Source organism: Mastigoproctus giganteus, chromosome 7, assembly GCF_048544385.1.
Source record: "Mastigoproctus giganteus isolate SK-2022 chromosome 7, ASM4854438v1, whole genome shotgun sequence".
NCBI lineage: Eukaryota > Metazoa > Arthropoda > Arachnida > Uropygi > Thelyphonidae > Mastigoproctus > Mastigoproctus giganteus.
In genome coordinates, this window is record NC_143581.1 from 43021577 (window position 1) to 43043129 (window position 21553).

The 21553-nt window shown below is 37.5% G+C and overlaps 1 protein-coding gene across 1 annotated transcript in view; it reads left to right on the forward strand.

Moving 5' to 3' along the window:
- The window catches only part of LOC150082851 (protein BANP-like), a 175395-nt gene that overhangs the window by 49761 nt on the left and 104081 nt on the right, over positions 1-21553 (forward strand). Inside the window, exons 5-6 of the mRNA XM_090378299.1 lie at positions 8224-8267; positions 19842-19916. Of these exons, the coding sequence (XP_090234425.1) occupies positions 8224-8267; positions 19842-19916 (119 nt within the window). The remainder of the gene's footprint in view (positions 1-8223; positions 8268-19841; positions 19917-21553) is intronic.

A 21553-nucleotide genomic window follows, 5' to 3' on the forward strand; every position in this document is an offset into this window, starting at 1 on the left:
GGAAATCCTATCCATAGTTTTGCCGATGATAGCACATTGTATTCAACTTTCCATTTTGAGAAACCTTGTCCTGCTCAATCAGCTTCAACTTCTCGAAAATCTGCTACCAATTCCTTAAATGCCGATCTTCAGGTAATTCTCCAGTGGGGCAAAGACAACTTAGTTGATTTCAACCCTTCTAAAACTCAGTCTTGTCTTATATCTCGCAAAAAGGATTCTTCTGCTCCTATGCTTATCTTTAGTGACATCCCGATTTCTAGGCAAAATGATATATCTCTTTTGGGGATTACCCTGACTTCTAATCTCTCTTGGCACAAGCATATTACAAATATTGCTTCTTCTGCATCTAAAAAACTTGGTTTTCTCTTTCACTCTCGGCGTTACTTTTCTTCCAAAGAGCTGCTCACTCTGTATTAATCGCAAATCCGCCCTACCATGGAATATTGTTCCCACATCTGGGGTAGTGCCCCCAAAACCTCTCTCAGGCTTCTTGATTCCATTCAGAAGAGGACAGTTAGGCTAATTAATGAATCATCTCTAACAGAGTCTCTCCATTCACTTTCTCATAGACATACTGTTTCTGCTGCATGCCTCTTCTACAGATATTTCCATGGGCACTGTTCTTCTGAATTGGCTTCTATAATTCCCGCTCTCTCTTTCAAAACAGTCCGAACACACGCTGCCACCAGTGAACATCCATTTACTGTCCAACTTCAAACCCATAGAACAAACTTTTCATCTTCCTCATTTATTCATTCAACTGCCATTTCCTGAAAATTACAATCTACAGAAGTTCAAGTCCAATGTCAACAAATATCTTCTTTCGTCTTCTCAACCTCCAACCCAAGCACAGTACTAAGTACTATAGGTTCTAATACCTCTCGTGTTTGGGGTTCACTTAAAAAAAAAAAAAAAATTACACCTGGGGAACAGTAACCCCAAAATAACTTATGCACTTGGTGGAGTTGAACTAAAGCCGATAGTGGAGGAAAGGGACTTGGGTGTTACTATATGGTCAGACATGAAGTTCTCTGAGCATTGCAGACAGGTTGCAAGGAAGGCCCATGGTGTTCTATCGATGATTTATCAAACAATTGCTAGTTGAGATAAGGACATCATAATACCATTATATAAGGCTATTGTTAGACCACACTGGGAATACTGTGTTCAAGTATGGAGATTACACCTAAAGAAAGACATTGTGCTTCTTGAAAGGACCCAAAGACGGGTAACTCGCCTGGTGAGATCGCCAAAAGGACGTTCATATGAGGAAAGACTTCGAATATGTGAATTGCAGAGCTTGGAAACTAGGTATCTTAGAGAAGACTTGATTGAGGTGTTTAAGGCTCTGAGAGGCATAAGTAAAATGAATGAGGATGAAATTTTCACGGTTATAAATGATTCTGTGGTTGCCATAATTTCAAGTTAAGGGTGGCAAATGCTTAGATTGGATTGCAGGAAGTTTTATTTTAGCCAGTGAGTTATAAATTACTGGAATAAATTATCTACATGGGTGGTAGAGGCTGACAGTGTGGGGAAATTCAAAAGTCAGTTGGGTTATTACCTACGGGAGGAGGGGAAACACATGGATTGTCTATTTCCTTTTCTCTTATTAATTTTTATTATTTTTTAAAATTTTCTTTTTATTATTGTTATTTTATTTATTTTTTTATTTTTTTTTTTTTTGCTGATGCAGCATAAGCCATAGGCTTCCTTGCACCATGTGGCCATTGCTAATACTAATACAATATAAGATATACTTAAACAATGCCTTCGTTTATTATTATTCTTTTTTAATTTATGTTGCAGTTATTGTGAGTTCTTATTTTCATATATCACCTTATAATGTTTCCACATGTGAATTTCTCTAAATGAAGAATTTTTTCTAATCATTAGTGTTATGTCTATTTTAAGTATAAGTTGTATGTTCACAGTTACAGTATTTAATTATTTATAAACACTTAAATTGTATTTTTGTAATTTTCCTACTCTAATTACTTTCCTAAAACTTTTAAATAAGAATATTTTATTTATTTGTTTGTTTATTTTGTTTTAAACTTTAAAATTTTTAAAGTAAGCAGCAGCACACACGTACCACCTTCTCTAATAGCATTAACATTAGTAGAGGCATATGATGCAAGAAAACAAGCTTATACAGCATCAGCCAAAAAAAAAAACTTCCCATTTCACCCATCCATTCGCTCCTTTTTCTGTTTGTCTAGTTCTGTTTGTCTAGTTCTGCCTTCAATTTATTTAAGCTGTTAATTTCTACAACAACAGATGGAAGTTCCAGCAATCAACCATCCGCTGGCTAAAGGCAAATTTCTACACATCTATTCTACTGTCTTTCCTCAATTTGAATTTATGTCCCCTCAGGCGATTAATCTGGGCAAGAGGAAGAATCTCATCAGCATTGAGCTCGCTCAAACCATTCAAGGCTGTATACTCCTCAATCAGATCACCTTGCAGGTGCCTAGTCTCCAGACACTGTAATTTGCAAAACTTAAGCCTTTCTTGATAATAGCAACCCTTTGTTCCACCAGCTCTTTCAGCAGCTCTACATTTTCCATTCACTAATCTTGTTGCCATAGCGCCTCCGTAGCCAGGTGGGAAGGAGCAACAGTGCATAGCATGCACTTCTTTATTAGACCAGGGTTTGAGCCCGTCGCCACCAAATACAGAGGATGTGGAAAAGTTAGGGAATGACCACTGCATATTCCCGCAGGAATATGGCCTTAGTTGCTAATGCTCCTAAAAACCAAACAACAAACAAACAAACATCTTGTTGCCATTCTCTGTACTCTTTTCAGCAGCTCTACATTTTTCCTAAAATGAGGCCTCCAGACCTGTATACAGTACTCAAGGTGTGGTCTGACCGTTGCCTTATACAAGGGGATAATCCCTGCTAGAAATATTCCTGTATATCACTGTCAAGACACCATGAGCTACTCTTGCAGACTATCTGCACTGCTCAGAAAACTTCATATCAAACTGCACAATTACCCCCAGGTCCTTTTCATTCTCTACTACCCTACTATCAACTGTGTGGTACTACTGAGTGTAGTACCACACAGTTGATATGATACTCTGGGGTTACTGCTACCCATATATAGTACTTTACATTTGTCAATGTTAAATTTCAGTTGCCACCTCTCATCCCATCTGCTCAACTTTTCTAGATCCTGTTGCAGTAGCATACTGTCATTAGTGTCATTAACAACCCTGCCGACCTTCTTATCATCTGCAAACTTAGCTATTAAGACTGATATACCTTCATTAATGAATAGAGAAAATAATGGACCAACGCTGAACTCTGGGGGACTCCACTAATAATATTAGTCCACAAGAGTAGTGCCCATTGATTACCACTCTCTGTCTTCTCCCACTCAACCATCCATTTATCCATAGCAGCAGCTTGCCCTTAATGCGACACTGCTCAAATTTGTACAGCAGTCTTCCATGTGCTGTTTTTCTTTGCATCCTTTGCCAGAGATTTCTCGTAATCTGCCTTTGCCTGCCTACCCTCCTTTGTGACTTTATTACAGACCAGCTTATATCTACCATAGGCTTCTGTACCACCTATTAATTTATGTGTATCCCATGTATTTTTCTTCTCTGCCACATGTCTCATTAGTTCATCTGACATCCATTTAGGCCTAAACCTTGAACAGTATTTCTTAGTTGGTATGAAAAGCCTAGTAGCTTCCAAGATTAATTATTTGAATGCTTCCCATTTAGAATTTGCTGTTTGTAACATCATCAGTTAGTCTCACTGTTTAGAATTTAAAAACTGTCTCAGACCACCGTAGTCACCCTTACGAAAGTAAAAACCCTTCCCTTTACCCCTGGTGGTTGTTACCTCTGAGTAAATCACACATCAGCATACTGTGATCACTGCCACATAGTGTTTCCTTTAATGCATGAAGAACTATTACTGATATTCAGATCAAGAGTATTACTCCCTCTGGTTGCCTCCCAAACATGCTGCTGTAGAAAACAATTGTCCAATTAATTCACAAAATACCTGCTAATGTGTGAGTGACCAACCCACAAGTTTCAGTCAATTTCTGGGAAATTAAAATCCCCCACTTTATTTCTCTGTACAGTTGTTCATTATACTCATCAGAGTCTTTAGGCCTATAAAATACTCCTACTCTCAATTTTTTTTCCCAGTGCTTATGTCACACCAAACTGGCTCAACACTGCCCTGTCCGCTCATGTCAACTGGGTGCACTTCCTTAGATTTTGTGCTTCTTAACTGATAGCACAACTGCCCATCCCCTCCTATCCTATCTATCCTTTCTGTACACATTGTACTCCCCTAATTCCAATTCTGCATTCTTTATATCTATGTGACACCACTTCTCTGATATCCCAATAATATCTGCCTTTGATGTTTTGACCAACACCTCAAATTCACAAATTTATTTACTAAACTCCTAGCATTGGTGTATACGCAATTATACATGCACCTGTTCTTGATCTTAGCTACCCTTACACAGCCCATGTATTTACTTGTTGTGTGATGATTCCCAGCAGTCTCTGAAATCCCTTGCACCTTGTTTTCCACGCTGTTGCTCATTCCAATAGAATCAGTACAAGAATCACTTTCACCTATGCCAGCAACTAACGTTAATCTAATAGTCTGTGTGTCCTCCCAAGCTAGTAGTTTTCCGACCCATCTAATACTGCCTCGATAGCATCAAAAAATATTGTTGCACTTTTTCTATTTAAGTTTATCCCATCCCTGTAGAAGCAGTCTCTCCTGTTTACAAGCACAGACCAGACTGAGAAAAATTGTACCCCATGAGCCTTTGCACAATCCCTCCAGGACCGAATTAATTGACAATTCTCTGATCATATCGCTCCCTCCTATCGTGTCTGGGCAGAATTTCTGACACTTTCAAATTCACCCCTAACTCGCAGCTTTTTTTCAACGTTGACCTGTACTTTTTAAGTAAAACTGCAAATCTTTTACTCTTGATATCATTAGTGCCAAAGTGTACAACAGTATCACCTTTTGTGCCCTTAAAAGATGATATTTGCTCTATAACGTCATCAACTTTTTCACCGGGCAGGCATACCCTGGTCCTGTTCCACCTATCCTTTTTGCACTGTATATTCCCCATTTTCCTGAAAATAGAGTCACCAAAAACAACTAGTTCCTGTGGGATCACTTGTGTATTCGGGTCGGAATGCACCAGAGCAAAGTTCCGGTACTTTTTTCTAAATGTCATAATAGAAAATCATTAAATTTCTACAATTAATATTATGAAACAATGGCATAATCAAAGGGGAGGGAGAAATATCTATTTTAACCATTGCTACTAAAAATATATATTAATAGTAATCTTTAAAATTAATAGATTTCTTTGAAAATTTATTTAAAAACAAAAATATAAATTTCACAATGAAACTTGAACGCTTCTTACTAAAGTACAATGTGTTAGATAGAGAGATCCAACAGATGAGATATACTGTGATGTGTGCAAATGCTGCATTTTGATTCGCCATGAGCTGAATGCTAGAACTGGTTGTTCTATGAACCATGAGTCTGAAGTCTGATTCAGTTACCGTACAATCGATGTGGCATTATCATATAGTCTTCTGGAGAACGAGCGATCTGGAACTATCTTTTTTTTAGCAATACACCTCTGTGTGGGACAAGCACATTCTGCCTTGGGGATTGCTTCTGTGTTGCCTGATGCTTAAGTTTAAGCTCTGTCTTTGATGTTGGCAGCTGAGAGCTTGTTGGGCCTCTTGATTTAAATCCTTTGAGCACATCTACACTGTTCTTCACACTCTCATCAAGGCCCATAACAACGCTGAGTTGGCACCTGATTTCCTCACACTCCTTACATCGAGCACACACAAAGGCATTTCCCTTGACAATATCATGTCCCGTTCATGATAGCTCCACATCATCATAGCAATAAAAAGAGAAAATTAATTCTACTAATTGCAAAATTTAGTATTTCAGTTTCACCAGAGACATGAAACTTATAGCGTTTTATGTCTTCTTCATTCTGCACATGATCCCTGTTGCTGTGGGAAGTGATGAGTGTCAGTGGCATAAGTGATATGCTGCATGATTTGCTGCATTTGGGATGAGAAGCATCCCAAGTTCTGTTCACAAAAGTTTACCAAGCAAGAACATGGAGTGAAAATCTATCCAGAGAATATTTTTACTGTTATTCTGTTCGCTATCACTCATTATAAATGCAGTTTGATTACTGATCCATCATTTAAGAATTTTAGTTTATGTTTATTAATGTATTTACTTTTTATTTGTATATATTTAAAGTAAAAATAAAGAATTTATATTGCATATTATTAAAAAAAGCTTTTTTTATACTATTTGATGTTCACAAATTTTTATGACATGAGCTTTAAAAGGCATTGCCTAGAGAGAGACTATTTAGCATTAGTAGAGGCATACAATGCAAGAAAGCAAGCTTAGTCAAAAAAAAAAAAAACCCCTCCATTTCACCCCTCTATTCGTTCCAAATGCCTGTCCAGCTCAGCCTTCAATTTATTTAGGCTATCAACTTCCACAACAAAAGATGGAAGTCTGTTCCACCAATCAACTACCCACTCAAGGCAAATTTTCGCTCATCTATTTACCAGAATAACATTAAACAGATTATAGATACAAATTCATATAGATATTACACATATCCATATTTTTAGTTTTATCGTGTTAGCTTCTTACAAATTTGGTTATAAATCCTATTTCTGGATGAGACATTCCATCTGGAAATAGACTTCATAGCCAGTTTGCAGTAACACTGTGTTATAAATAAATTATTCTGTACAAAAGAAGTTTATTGAACAGGCACAAAAATTTTATTATTGTTTTGTTGTTTGTTATTTGGCTTTTAGGAGCATTAGCAACTAAGGCCATATTGCTCCGGGGATATGCGGTGGTCATTCCCTGACCTTTCCGCATCCTCCGTATTTGGTGGGCACAGGCTCGAACCCCAGTCTAATCAAGAAGCGTGTGCTATGCACTGCTGCTCCTGCCCACCTGGCTACGGAGGCACCTAAAAAAATTTTATAGTTTCCTCAGTATGATTTTGGTGAAAAAAAGAGCTGTTTTTTTTTTTTTTTTTTTTTCAATTAAAAAAGAATTTCCAATGAGTTTTTTAATGTGCTTTCAAATTATTTTGATTAAATCGTGAATTTTCAAAAAATTGTAATATTTATATTCAACGAATTTTTTAATGAAACAGTTCTCGTACTATGATCAAAAAAATCGACATTCATTATTTTGAACATAAATTGATAAGAATTTTTATTGCACAAATGTTTTATGCATTGCATTACAAATTTATGTAATGTAATCATCATCATCCAAATTTGCTATATCAAGTGGATGTACAGGTCTTCTGAACTATCAGCCTTCCAATTCATGAAACATTAATGCAATAATGATTCTGATCAGTTTTATCAAAAGTATGGCAAATATGATTATTTTTTCACTAGTTTCCTGTGCCTATTTTACGTCTATAAGAACTTTGTCTTCTCATAGATCATTAGTGCAATCAATATTAAGTTAAAATAGAAGGAAAAAAATTAAGGGAGAAGAAAATAAAAAGAGGAAGTGAAAATAATTTTTTGTATCCACTAATATTGTATAAAATGATGTTATCAGAATCATATGCACGTATGAAACAAATATTTGTAAAAGAATAAGAGAAGTTTACCTTAATATAAAGAAATATTACAGCCGCATTTAAGAAGTGTATCTTAATTTTGTACTACTACTTTTTCAAGCATGTGGTTACTTTATATTGAAACTGCCTTCTTGAATTTTTCTGTTTATAATGTATTTTATTTTGCTCTCCTTTGCGTGACACATGTGCTTTGATGTAATATGAAATTTGAGTATTTTTTTCCCTCTTGTTTTTGTTTATTTTATTTGTTATTGTTACCTAAATATGTAACAATAACAAACTAGGTTTCAATTACTTGCTATTTTTACCTCTGACAGGTAGAAGAATAGCTTATAAAAGATCAATATCCTGCATTGATATGCCCTTCAATGAACATAAAATAGGTTTAGTTAAATATATGGTATTTGTGTAAATTACATAGCATAAGCACAAAAAATATGAAAAAAATAGTGGTATTTTAATCTTATTCATGCTAATTACATTACTTGCTGTTTTAAAGCACAATCTATTTGTATGTTTTAAATAATATATTTCTCATTAATTTCAGAAATGGAACAATTATAGTAGGTCTTCCTCCTTCTACACAGACAGGCAAGTAGAAATGAATTATTTTTAACTAGTAAAAATAATTTACCAGCAAGTTCTAGTCAAGTCTCATTTTATGAATTAATCATAATTTTATAACCTAGTCAACATCTGGAGGAGTTTTAAAAATGTGCCAAAATCATTCCACAAACCTTTTCCGAGGGAGTACCTTTAAATTTCAGAAAATGAGAGGTCAGGCTTCACACCTTCTAGCATAGGAAGCTTTCACTTACCCCCTGGGTGAATTGATAGGCTTTCTCCCATCACTCACTTGTGTTGCTTCAGGGAGAGGAGAGGAAAGGAGGGGGAAGGGAAACTCTTCTCTTAAATCTCATACTGACCTTAAGCAAAGATATACTTGGCTGCATTAAAACTTAGCCAACACTTTTCTGACCATTCTTGAAGACTGTTCAAGCCATCCTAAATGAGTGCTGCTTAGCACTGATCATTAATGGCTCTCCCAATATTTACATTGTCTACAAATTTTGATATCATGCCCTCTATCCCTTCGTAGATGTGTTTTATAAAAATCAGAAACAACAGTGGTCCAAAAACTGATCCTTGCATGACCCCATTGCAGTTACACCAATCTGAAGAATATCCATTAATCACAACCCTCTGCCTTCTGTCCTGCAGCCACCCTGCAATCCATCTTAGAATTTTTCCAGTAATCGCAGTATATTTCAGCTTCTACATTAACCTCTTGTGAGGGACTGAGTCAGATGCCTTGCTAATATTCATATAAACTATGTCAAAATTGTCCCCTAAATTTGCAGATTCTATAGAAATAGAAGAATTACAAATGGAGAAACTTTGGCATGCAGTCCTGAGCTGTATTTGCAGACAATATTAAGGAAATGCTCCTCTGGTATTTTTTGGAGTGTTGAAGCTTTCAGTGCTTTTTAATCAATTTCACTATCTCTTTTCTATAGGATTTGTTAGAAACAAACTTATGACAATGAGTTCTGAGTTGATTAATTAGTTGAAGTGCAGAGTTAGGAAATAGTCTGTCCATTTGTTGGAAGTTGTTCAGTTTTAGTTTTACAGTTGCCTGGTCTGTATGTTCTGAGAGGATGGTGCTGCAGTTAACCTGATTGTCCTAAATGTTCCTGTATTGCACTCCTAATCATTGCCTCCAAGAATTTCCTTACCACTGAAGTCAGACTAACCAGTCTGTTGTTACTAACTTTTCTTTTAGAACTGCTTCAATGTATTTGCACATCTTCATTCTAAGAGAATCTTTCCTGAGTCCAATGATGTCCTCATTATTATTTTCAATGGATCAGTACTCTCTGGCCGCTTCCCGCAAAATTACTGAGTATATGTCATCAAATTTTCTAATAAACAGTCACATATGATTTTGAAATTTCTAATTTCATATGTCTCAAACACGCTCGCACAGCCTCTCCTTGGCATAAAGGGTCCTTCACCATTAAAGACCAATGTGAAGTACCTGTTCAATTCATCAGCAACATCAGCTGGATTATCTAAGACTTTTCCACACCCAGTACACGAGTCCAATCTGATTAATTTTCTTCTTTGTATTCACAAACATGAAAAAATTCTTTGTTCCTTTAGCCATGTTTTCTCATACTCAGCCCTGGCCTCTCTCAACTTATATGTGATAATTTTGAGATCATCTTGAGCTGTTGTAGGATTTGGTATTTTTCCTCACTCTGTAACTTTCCCATGCTATTTTTTTTTTTTTTTTGATCTATTAGACTGGCCAGCTCTGTATTCATCCATCTCAGCATCCTCCTCTTGCTATATTTTCTTAATGGTATATTATGCATTCTTGTTTCTCAGTGTGGTCTGTGCTTGTTAAGAGGACAGACTGTTTTTATAGGGATGGGATATACTTAAATAGATGGAGTGCAAGAATATTCATTGATGCTATTGAGCATTGTAAGGTGGGTTAGAAAAGTGATAACTTGGGGGGATACACGGACTAATATAAGACAGTCTCATTTATTCACTCAATAGGTTTATAACACACTCCTACTCTTATTTTTGTTTTCAGTGTTTATGTCACACCAAACTGACACAACTTTGCACTGGCCATCCATGTCAGTTGGATGCACTTGCCTTAGATTTAATATCCTTCTTAATCCAATGTTTGGAAAGTTAAAATTTACCATTATAAGACAGCTGCATTTATTCACAGTCAATAGGCTTATAACACACTCCTACTCTTATTTTAACTAGAGCCACAGGCAGAGGTGAAAGTGATTCTTGCACTGCTTTTGTTGGAACATGCAGCAATCTGAAAAGCAAAGTATTGAGGGAATTTTGGCCCTGCTGTGGATGATCATGAAACAAGCAAATACATGTGCTGTGTTAGGATAACAAAGAGTAAGAACAGGTACGTGTATTATGTAAAATTTATTTATTATGCTCCTAGCACACTAATGCTAGGAGCATAGTAAATAAATTTAATGAATTTGAAATACTGATTAAGTCATTAAATGCAGACAGTGAGGGGATAATAGAGACATGGTTTGACTCAGACATAAGGTAAGCAGAATTTGAATATGGGCAGTAAAATGTGTTTAGAAAGGACAGCAGGGGGGGGGGGGTTATGCTCTTAGTTAAGAAGCATATTAAATCTGAGGCAGTGCATCCAGGCGCCTCCGTAGCCAGGTGGGAAGGAGCAGCAGTGCGTATCACATGCTTCTTGATTAGACCGGGGTTCGAGCCCGTCACCACCAAATACGAGGATGCGGAAAGGTCAGGGAATGACCACCGCATATCCCTGGAGCAATATGGCCTTAGTTGCTAATGCTCCTAAAAACCAAAACAACAACAACAACAACAACAACAGCAGTGCATCCAATTAACATGGATGGCCAGTGCAATGTTGAGTCAGTTTGGTGTGACATGAACACTGGGAAAACAAAAATAAGAGTAGGAGTGTGTTATAAGCCTATTGACTATGAATAAATGTAGCTGTCTTATAATGGCAAATTTTAACTTTCCACACATCGAATTGGAACTGGTGGGAGATTTTAAATTTCCACATATTGAATTGGAACTGGTGGGTTGGTCACTCACACACTAGCAAATCGTTTTTCAGTTTATTGGATGACTTTTTTTTACAGAAGCATTTTAGAGAAGCAACATGAAGAGGCAATACTCTTGATATGGTTATCAGCAACGATTCTTCATGCATTAAGAAACTGCAGGTAAAATATGCTCTGTGTGGCATCAAACATGGTGTGCTGATGTGGGATTTACATAAAGACAGTTACTGTCAAGCGTAAAGGTAAGGGCTTTTGCTTTCTTAAGGGAGACTACAGTAGTCTCAGACAGCTTTTAAATTCTATACAGTGGGATGGACTATCTGATGATGTTCCCGACAGCAAATTCTAAATAGGAAGCATTCAGAGAAGTAATCATAGAAACTACTAGGCTTTTCATACCAATGAAGAAATACTGTTCAAGTCTTAGACATAAATGGATGTCAGATGAACTATTCAGACATGTGACAGAGAAGAAAAGTGCATGGGATGAATATAAATTATCAGATGACACAGGAGTCTATGGTAGGTATAAACTACTTTGTAATCAAGTCACGAAGGACGTTAGGCAAGCTACAGCAGATTGCGATAAGTCTCTAGCAAAGAATGCCAAAAAAACAGCGACAACGACTTTACTTAAACATTAGAAGGAAGGGATTGAATTACATTGGTCCACTTTATGTTGATGGTTTAAATGTTAATGATCCTGTTCAGGTTGATAACAGACTGAATAGGTATTTTGCATCTACATTCACACATGAAGAGTTTTTAAGGAGAGGAATTCCAGAAGTTTGTCAAAATCTAATGAGAGCTAAATGATTTTGTGATAATGGAGAGGAAAGGGGAAGAGAAATTATTGAAGCTTAACATAAAAAAGGTGCCTAGGGTGGATGGGTTCTATCTAATTATATTAAGGGAAGCAGCAAAAGAGGTAAGCAACCCCTTAGCCATTATTATGAGAATATCTTTTAATTCTGGAGAGGTCCCTATGGACTGGAGATGCAAATGTATCTCCAATTCACAAAGGAGTAACATGAGTAATTATAGACCTCTTAGCTTAACTTCTGTTCCAAGGAAATGGAGTCTCTGGTTAAAGAAGTAATTCAGGGGCATTTTGACAGGAATACAGTTTTAGTGCAATCACAGCATGGATTTGTTAAGAGGCAATCTTAGGCCTCCGTAGCCGAGTGGGCAGGAGTGGGAGTGCAGTAGCACACGCTCTTTGAGTAGACCGGGGTTCAAGCCCCTGACTGCTGAATACGGTTGATCTGCCAACCCGAACTGGACCAGCGTGGCAGATTATGGTCCAATTCCCTCAGCATGAATTGTTGAGGAGGCTTCCATCCTGCAGTGGGTTGATAATGGCTGCACTTTACTTTTTTTTTTTTTTTTACTTGTCTGACTAATCTGATTGGATACTATGATGCAGTAACAAAGGAACTAGATGCTACTTAGTCAGTGTGGTATGATACAGACACTGGTAAGTTGGGCTTAACCTCTGGCCATTGTGGGAACGACCACCAAACAACCGCTCTAACATAGTGATCTTTTCCCTATGAACATTCACTCCTACCACCTGGGTTGGTTTCTCTCTCACTTCCCCTATCTCCTTTCACTTGGTGGGTAACCCCACTGCTGCCATCTGTCAACTCTCATGCCCTGAGCAGATCCACCTTCTGTTCCCCTGAAAGGGGGACAGAAGGGTATCCCCAGTTCAGGATGCCCATCCACTAGGGGGCAGTAGTGAAGGTGCCCACCATCACTGAGGCAGGCACTCTCACTACTGCCCCCCTATATTTTCCTGCCACTTTTACCTCTTCCCACTTCCTGTCTCCCCACTAGCACCTTCTTACCTTCACTTTTTTTTTTTACTGGACTCTCCCTGTCTGTAGCTTTCATACTCCCAACTGCCTGCTTCCTCATAGCATTGGACGGTAAACTAGAGGCTTTTGTGTGAAAACACAGGGCCATGAGCTAAGAGGCCGGATGAACAACACAACCCGCACTAATACTATACGAACACTCACTAACCTACATAAATCTGGCCTTTACAGAGTTTTGTATTCATCACATTGCCTGACACGGAGTTGGGGAAAACTCCCGGAGCTCCATTATAATTAACACTATACACTACACTGAGTGAACAGAAATCATGGGATACCTACTTAGTAATGGATAGACTACCGCTTTTACTCATCTGACTGTGCCTTATACACTCAGTCAGATTTTATCAGACAACGACCATGTGTCGGCAGTTTTTAAATTTTTAAAAGCTATTAATATATACCCACATATATAAATAACAATTTGACGGGGTAACCTTTTTAAAGGTTACCAGAATTTATCTTTATTGTTATTTTAATCGTTTCTTGGTGCAGTATGACCATAGTTGTTTTTGCGCCAATAAACTCAAAATCAAACTCAAACTCAATGGATAGACCCACCTTTCATCCGGATAAGGGCAGTCACACAGCAAGGCATTGAGTCCACTAGTTCACGAAAGTGTTCCACAGGTATTTCCATCTATGCTTGCTGCACCACTGTCCGTAATTTCATTGCATTCCTGGATGGAGAATCCAAAGCTCGAATGGATCTTTCCACAGCATTCCCCAAAGATGCTCCTCAGGGTTCATGTCTGGTGAACAGGGAGGCCATTCTGGTGGTAAAATCTGTGGAATGCTCTTTGAACCATGTTCTAGTCATCATGACTCTGTGAAGAGGTGCATTGTCCTGCTGGAAGAGTCCATCGCCCTGTGGGTGCACAATGACCGTGAAGGATGCAGATCGTCTGCAAGGATGCACCATTCAGAGGTCGCAATGTGTGCCAGTTGAACATGCTCCAGACCATTACCGACCGTCCACCTGCCCAAATAGTTTCTTGTTGACATGAAGGGTGCATAGCTTCGTGCGGTTTCCACCAGATGTGCACCCTCCCGTCCAATCGAAATAACTGGAAACAGGATCACGGACCAGGAGACCAGACCCGTTTCTAATCAATCAAGGTACAGTGCTGATGTTCTTTCACCTAGTTGAGGCGTAGAATCCTGCATTGTGGTGTTAGTAATGGGGCTCTGATGGGTTAGTGGCTCCCATAACCTATTGCAGCTAATGATCCCTGATGGTCTTGGTGGAGATGTTTGTGGCACCTCCCTAGCTGAAGTTGGTTGTGATTTGTGCCACTGTCGCTCTCTGGTCAGCTGAAACAATGCAAGACAGACATTGATGGCCACGTTCATCCACCACCTTTCTCTGCCCACAGTGCTGTCCACCATGAGATGTTATTCTGGAAAGGGCATATTCCAGATACACTCTTGATACTGTCAAACGGGGATAGTGCAATTTCTGCACCACCTCTGCGATAGTGACCCATGCATTAGGCACCCATTATCATGGGTGCCCGATGCATGGGTCACATATTTATCTTTCAAAGTCGGTTAACCCATGACATTTATCCATACTGATATTGAATTACTGTCTACATGAATACAGTGATGCAGTGTACCTATATACCTGCCAAGCGGTGGGTTCGTCCACTAGCGAGAGGGATGACAGCGTCGCTCTGCCCAGGAACCAGGTACTCCATGAATTCTGCCCTTTCAGTGTATATACTATGTAGTCATCTAGCCTTTAGATTATTCCCACATTTGCTTCCAACTAACACACCTTTACTTCCAACTAAGGAACCACCCAGATTGTGTGCCGACAGGTGTAACTTCTGACTGAGCAAAATCTCTTTTTGTGCCTTTGATAAGAAGCATGGTCCCATCACCATTTCTATATTGCTGCTCATTCCTAAGCACATTATACACACCACAGTGGAACTCGTTATGCCCAATTTTTGGGTGATATTATGTTTTTGTTAGCTCTGTTATGCCAGGAGTTTGGATTTGCTCATTTTATTGACAACAATTCTGACATTAACTTGGACACAGTTAAGACTAAATGTTCTACAATTTGCTATACTGACACACTTCTTGAAGTTATTCAGGCTTGTTTTCCTAGTTTTATCTTTCTCCTCATTCAAAATGTTACCACCCTCAGAAAAACTTAACAAAATTGGTTGTTGTGGCAGATGTGGTTGATGAGATGTATTCAAACATTACCTCGACCAACATCATCAGATAAATACGTCTATATTACCCCACCCCCTTTCTAACTAGCAGATTCTCTGAACCTCAATGATACTAGCAAAAACCTTTGCACCACCTTTGTTTAAACAAATACCATCTCTACAAAATAGATTCCTTCTACCTAGCATTTTTAGGAGGGGTTATGCTATTAGTTAAGAAACACTTAAAATCCAAGGAAGTGAAGCCAGTCGACATCGCTGGACAGTGCAGTGTCGAGTCAGTTTGGTGTGACATAAGCATTGGGAGATCAAAATTGAGAGTAGGAGTGTGCTATAGGCCTAATGACTCTGATGAGTATAATAAGAAACAGTACAGAGAAATAGAGTGGGCCAGTAAATCAGAGAGTCTTATAATGGGGGATTTTAATTTCCCAGATATTGACTGGAATTTGGGGGCTGGTCACTCACACACTAGCAAGGCTTTTGTGAATTTATTGGATGATTGTTTTCTACATCAGCATGTTCGGGAGGGAGTAATACTCTTGATTTGATTATCAGTAGTGATTCTTCATGCATTAAGAATCTGCAGATAAATGAACCACTAGGTGGCAGTGATCACAGTGTTCTGAAGTGGGAGTTACTCAAAGAGGTAACTACCATTAGGGTTAAAGGGAAGGGGTATTGCTTTCGTAAAGGCAACTACGATGGACTGAGACAGTATTTAAATTCTATACAGTGGGATCAACTGATTATGTTACCAACAGCAAATTCAAAATGGGAAGCATTCAAAGAACTTATCTTGGAAGCTACTAGGCTTTACATACCAACTAAGAAATATTGTTCAAGGTTTAGGCCTAAATGGATGTCAGATGAACTAATGAGGCATATGGCAGAGAAGAAAAATGCATGGGATACATACAAATTATCACATGACACAGAAGCCTATGATAGATACAAGTTGATCTGTAACCAAGTTACAAAGGAGGTTAGGCAGGCGAAGGCAGATTACGAGAGATCCTTGGCAAGGGATGCGAAGAAAAACAGCAAAGAGTTCTTTACTTATGTAAACTCTAGAAGGAAGAGGATGAATCAGATTGGTCCACGTGATATCGATGGGTCAACTGTTGATGACCCTGCTCGGGTAGCTAACAAACTAAATGAATATTTTGCATCGACATTCACACATGAAGAGTTATTCAGCGAGGGGAATGCCAGAGGTGTATTCAACTCTAGCAGTAAGCTAGAGAATCTTGTAATAACTGAGAGTAAAGTGGAGGAGAAATTGTTGAAGATAAACACAAGAAAGGCACCTGGGGTGGATGGGATCTATCCAGTTATATTAAAGGAGGCAGCAAAGGAAGTAAGCAAACCCTTAGCCATAATTATGAGAGCTTCCGTGGACTCAGGGGAGGTACCCATGGACTGGAGATGTGCAAATGTCACCCCAATTCACAAGGGAGGATCAAAGGCTGACACAAGTAATTATAGACCTGTGAGTTTAACTTCTGTTCCCGGAAAATTAATGGAGGCACCGGTTAAAGAAGCACTGCAGGATCATCTAGACAAGACTTCAGTTATAGCTCGGACACAGCATGGTTTTGTTAAGGGGAAGTCTTGCCTGACCAATTTGATTGGATACTATGATGCAGTCACAAAAGAACTGGATGCAGGGAATAACTTTGATATTATATACTTGGATCTTAGAAAGGCTTTTGATACTGTTGCACATGGAAGACTGCTGCACAAATTGGGGGAGAAGACAGAGAGTGGTAATCAATGGACACTGCTCAACATGGACTAATGTTATTAGTGGAGTCCCTCAGGGTTCAGTATTGGGTCCTTTATTGTTTTCTGTATTTATAAATGTTATTGATGGTGGTATATCAAGCTTAATGTCCAAGTTTGCAGACGATACGAAGGTTGGCAGGGTTGTCAAGGACACTACTGACACTATGCTGCTGCAACAGGATCTGGAAAGGTTGAGCAGATGGGCTGAGAGGTGGCAAATGAAGTTTAACATTGACAAATGTAAAGTACTACATATGGGAAACAGCAACCCCAGAGCAACGTATCAAATCTGTGGTACTACACTGACAGTGGTAGAGAATGAAAGGGACCTGGGGGTGGTTGTGCAGGCAGATATGAAGTTCTCTGAGCAGTGCAGACGGGCTGCAAGAGTAGCTCATGGTGTATTGTCAATGATATATAGGAATTTTTCTAGCAGGGATAAGGAGGTGATCATTCCCTTGTATAAGGCAATGGTCAGGCCACACCTAGAGTACTGTATACAGGCCTGGAGGCCTCATTTCAAGAAGGATGTAGAGCTGCTGGAACGAGTACAGAGAAAGGCAACAAGATTAGTGAATGGAACAAAGGGGTGCTCTTACGAAGAAAGGCTTAAGTTTTGCGAATTACAGTGTCTGGAAACTAGGCACCAGCGAGGTGATCTGATAGAGGTGTACAAAGCCTTGAATGGTTTGAGCATGCTCAATGCTGATGGGATTCTTCCTCTTGCTCAGAATAATCACCTGAGAGGGCAATTTATTTCGTAATAAATTCAAATTGAGGAAAGACAGATGTAGGATAGATGTGCGGAAATTTGCCTTTAGCCAGCGGGCGGTTGGTAGGTGGAACAGACTTCCATCCCTTGTCGTAGAAGTTCATACCCTAAATAAGTTGAAGGCTCAGCTGGACAGGTATTTCGAAAGAACAGAGGGGTGAAGTGGAAGTGATTATTTTTTATTTATTTATTTTACTTTATTTTTTTTTTTTGGCTGATGCTGCATAAGCTTGCTTTCTTGCATCAAATGCCTCTACTAATGCTAATGCTAAAAAATGCTAATTTTTATATGTGTTTGGCCACACAGATAAAAATTTCCCCCAGAGCCTTGCTGATTCCCTCAAGTGTTGGGTTAATCCATAAGGCTTTCAGAACATAATCCCTCCAATCTTGTCTGGGCAGAATCGCAGACACGTACAAATTCTGACCTAACTTGCAGCATTTTTTCAGCACATATTAGTAAGTATTAGTTCTGAAAGACAACGATCCTTGGGATCTGAATATCCTTGTAACAAAGGAAAAGTTCATAAAGAAGTGACCAGATTTTTATCTTTTTATTTTTTCTTGCATCTTTTGATATATCAGGGAAAGAATATTTGAAATGATTTGAAGGACTAGATGTTCTATAAATTTTAAGAGAAATAGGATAAATTCATTCCTTTGTGGCAGCTCAGGTTATATCATGTATTATGATAAAGTGCATAGCTAATAAATTTTAAGGTATGAAGTTTCTTAAGCTTATATTTCTCATTTATTTCGTATTTATTATTGCAACTGTTTTCTGTATTTTCTGCATGATCTATTCCCCTTAGCTTTAGTCTAGCTCATTAAAGACTTCAGTTATTGGGGGGTTTTTAAACTATTTCAACAAAGAAATTTCCTCATGAAAATGCAAACTTATACAGATATGATATACAATAATGATCACATCTAATGTCACAGAATCAGTACATTATGATCAAAATAGCCAGTGCAGCAAGAAACTCCAGAACAAACAGCCAACCAACTGAAAGCAATGTCTAGAAATATGTTATTTAAGGAACGAGTTCAAATAGGCACTCATTCAGATAATCCTTAGCTTGGATATAAATGAAATCTTTAGTTATGATTATGCACAAAGAACTTTTTTATGTTAAATTTAACACAAAATTGCACAACCACATTTAAGTTTTTAAGGGGAACCTCATTTTATAGTGGGGTTTAGTACAAGATTTTTAGGATGAACAGATATAGTTTATTAGGTTAAAAAATTAATTTCTGATAATATACCATTCCAACTTTTCTTTAATTAACTTTTCATTACAAAAAAGTTGGAATTGTATATATTAGAAGTTTGCCAAAAGGATATGTACATGCACACAGGGCGGGCCCCAAAATTTGTGGTTCAAGAATTACTTGCAGACCCTGGGGTCCTGTGCAAAAAATATATTTTTAAATAAAGTCCTATGTTCGATATAAAATGAAGCATACACATTGAGAATGAAGTATACGCTCTACTTCTAGCAATTTTCAAGCTGACTTGTGCAAGCACTCTTGAATTGACGAATATATAAGTAACTAGACATTAAGATGGTGGTAGGCTCATTGATAGAAATACATAAAAGATGCGGATGATGATATTATTATTTGGACCATTTGAGAGGACTCTGTTCAACAAAACTGGTTGAACATGCTTGTGGCCGGTGCTGCATGCACAAGTGGAGTATATGCACATGTACATAGGACATAAATGTGGGATAGATGAGGACGTAGATGTAAGTTGATGACTTAATTCATCGTGAACCACTGTGATGGTGATTCATTTTCAGTGTAATAAGAAAATAAATAAGAAACAGATAAATTATTTCAAAAATATAAAGATTTACGGTGAGTTTCTTTCATTGCTTAAATCAGTTGTATTGAAATTTGGGAGTTCATAGCAGTTTCTTTTATAGGAAATGCTTGTAGTGATACCCCACAAGGTGTTAATAGTAGTGCTAGTATGCACCTTATCCCATTAAACTCAGAAGGTATGTAATCTTAAAACATTCTTCATTATAGAGTATAATTATTATTATCTTTTATTCACTAAACTTTGTGTTATAATATTAAGGCGTATCTCTGGGAACAACCAAAAATTATGTATTTGGAAAATGAGCTGTGTTTGTATTAATAGTATATTTTGATATAAAATCTTTAACCTATTCATATATTAAAATACAGTTAGTCCTCTCTTCATGACATTTTTATTACATTGTTTTTCAAAAAATGGCATAAATGTTTTATGAGTTGCAAGTTTCTACTATAATGACATCATTAAAATTGAAGGTGTGTCAGAATTACTGTTATCTATGCAGTGTGACAATATATCAGTTTGTTGTGCTGCCAGGTAGTACAAAATACAGAGTAATTGTGTACTAATTCTCTCTCATTATGTTATGCATTATTAGTATATAAATTGATCCAAATCACTTGAAACCCTGCAAGTATGTGACGAAAAAGGCCAGCAGATACAGTTACATTCTCATATAATTCTAGTGAAAAAAATCACAGAAAGAAATATCTTTAGCAATATCTTTAATGAAGTTAAAAGTGCTAAAACAGTTGGATGTAGGGGAATGCCTGATGGATGCAATTTGAGTAATTAATTCACTATAAATGACTATGATTATGATTCATTTTCAGTATAAACAAGAATTTTAAAAAAAAATTCTGTAATGTGGCACCATTATGTGGCTTCCAAAATTATGAAAGGAAAGGATCTATCTAATTGTGGACAGTGGAGAAATTATTATGAGTGTTAATCAAAGATAAAAATCATGGATGACAATGGCTTAATTTCAAAATTGATTAATTACATGTTTATTAAATATTTCTTTACAAAGCCATACTCATCCAGGATAATACATGGATATATAGTTGCAGTTAATTTGGAAGATTCAGTTGATAATGTTTGTGTGTTTTTTTCACCGAGTGATTTTATAATTACAGCTGATGGACCAAGATATGATTGCTAAATTTAAAGATTACTGCTGCTATTGTACCATAATCAACTGAATACTGGCACAGAGAGTGTCATAGCTAAAAGTAGAATGGCCCATGGCAAAATTTCACTGACAGGTCCCACATCTAAACAAATATAAAGGGTGGGAAAAACTCAGAATCTCTTGGTTTCTGGCATTTTGCCATATACACCTCCAAACTGTTACACTTTGCCATCCACACCTCCATACTTTTAGTTTATTTTTGCCAGCTCTGGCAAAAATAAGCTGAAAGTATGTCAAATTATAGACAAATAGCATCTCACGATAATTCTTTCTCTCTACCAATTATTTCAATGGAAATATGTTTGGATTTCAGTCATACCTTCTAAAAATGCATCCCTGCTGTAAACAGAGGACTAGTTGTATTTTTATTTAGATATATTTATATTAATTATTTTCGGGGAGAGCATCAGAGAGTATATCTGAGTTTAAAATATCTGCCAAACATGGTTCTCAAATGTATCATTTTTGTGTTAGTGGCACAAATTGCATTTCACACGTAGTTAGAATACATGAAGAAAGATAGGATACCTTTTGTGATATTCAGATTTCTGTAAAAATTGTTCAAAGTGACTATCATCACTTGATTGATTCTTGATTCATGTCATTGATTCTTGCACTGC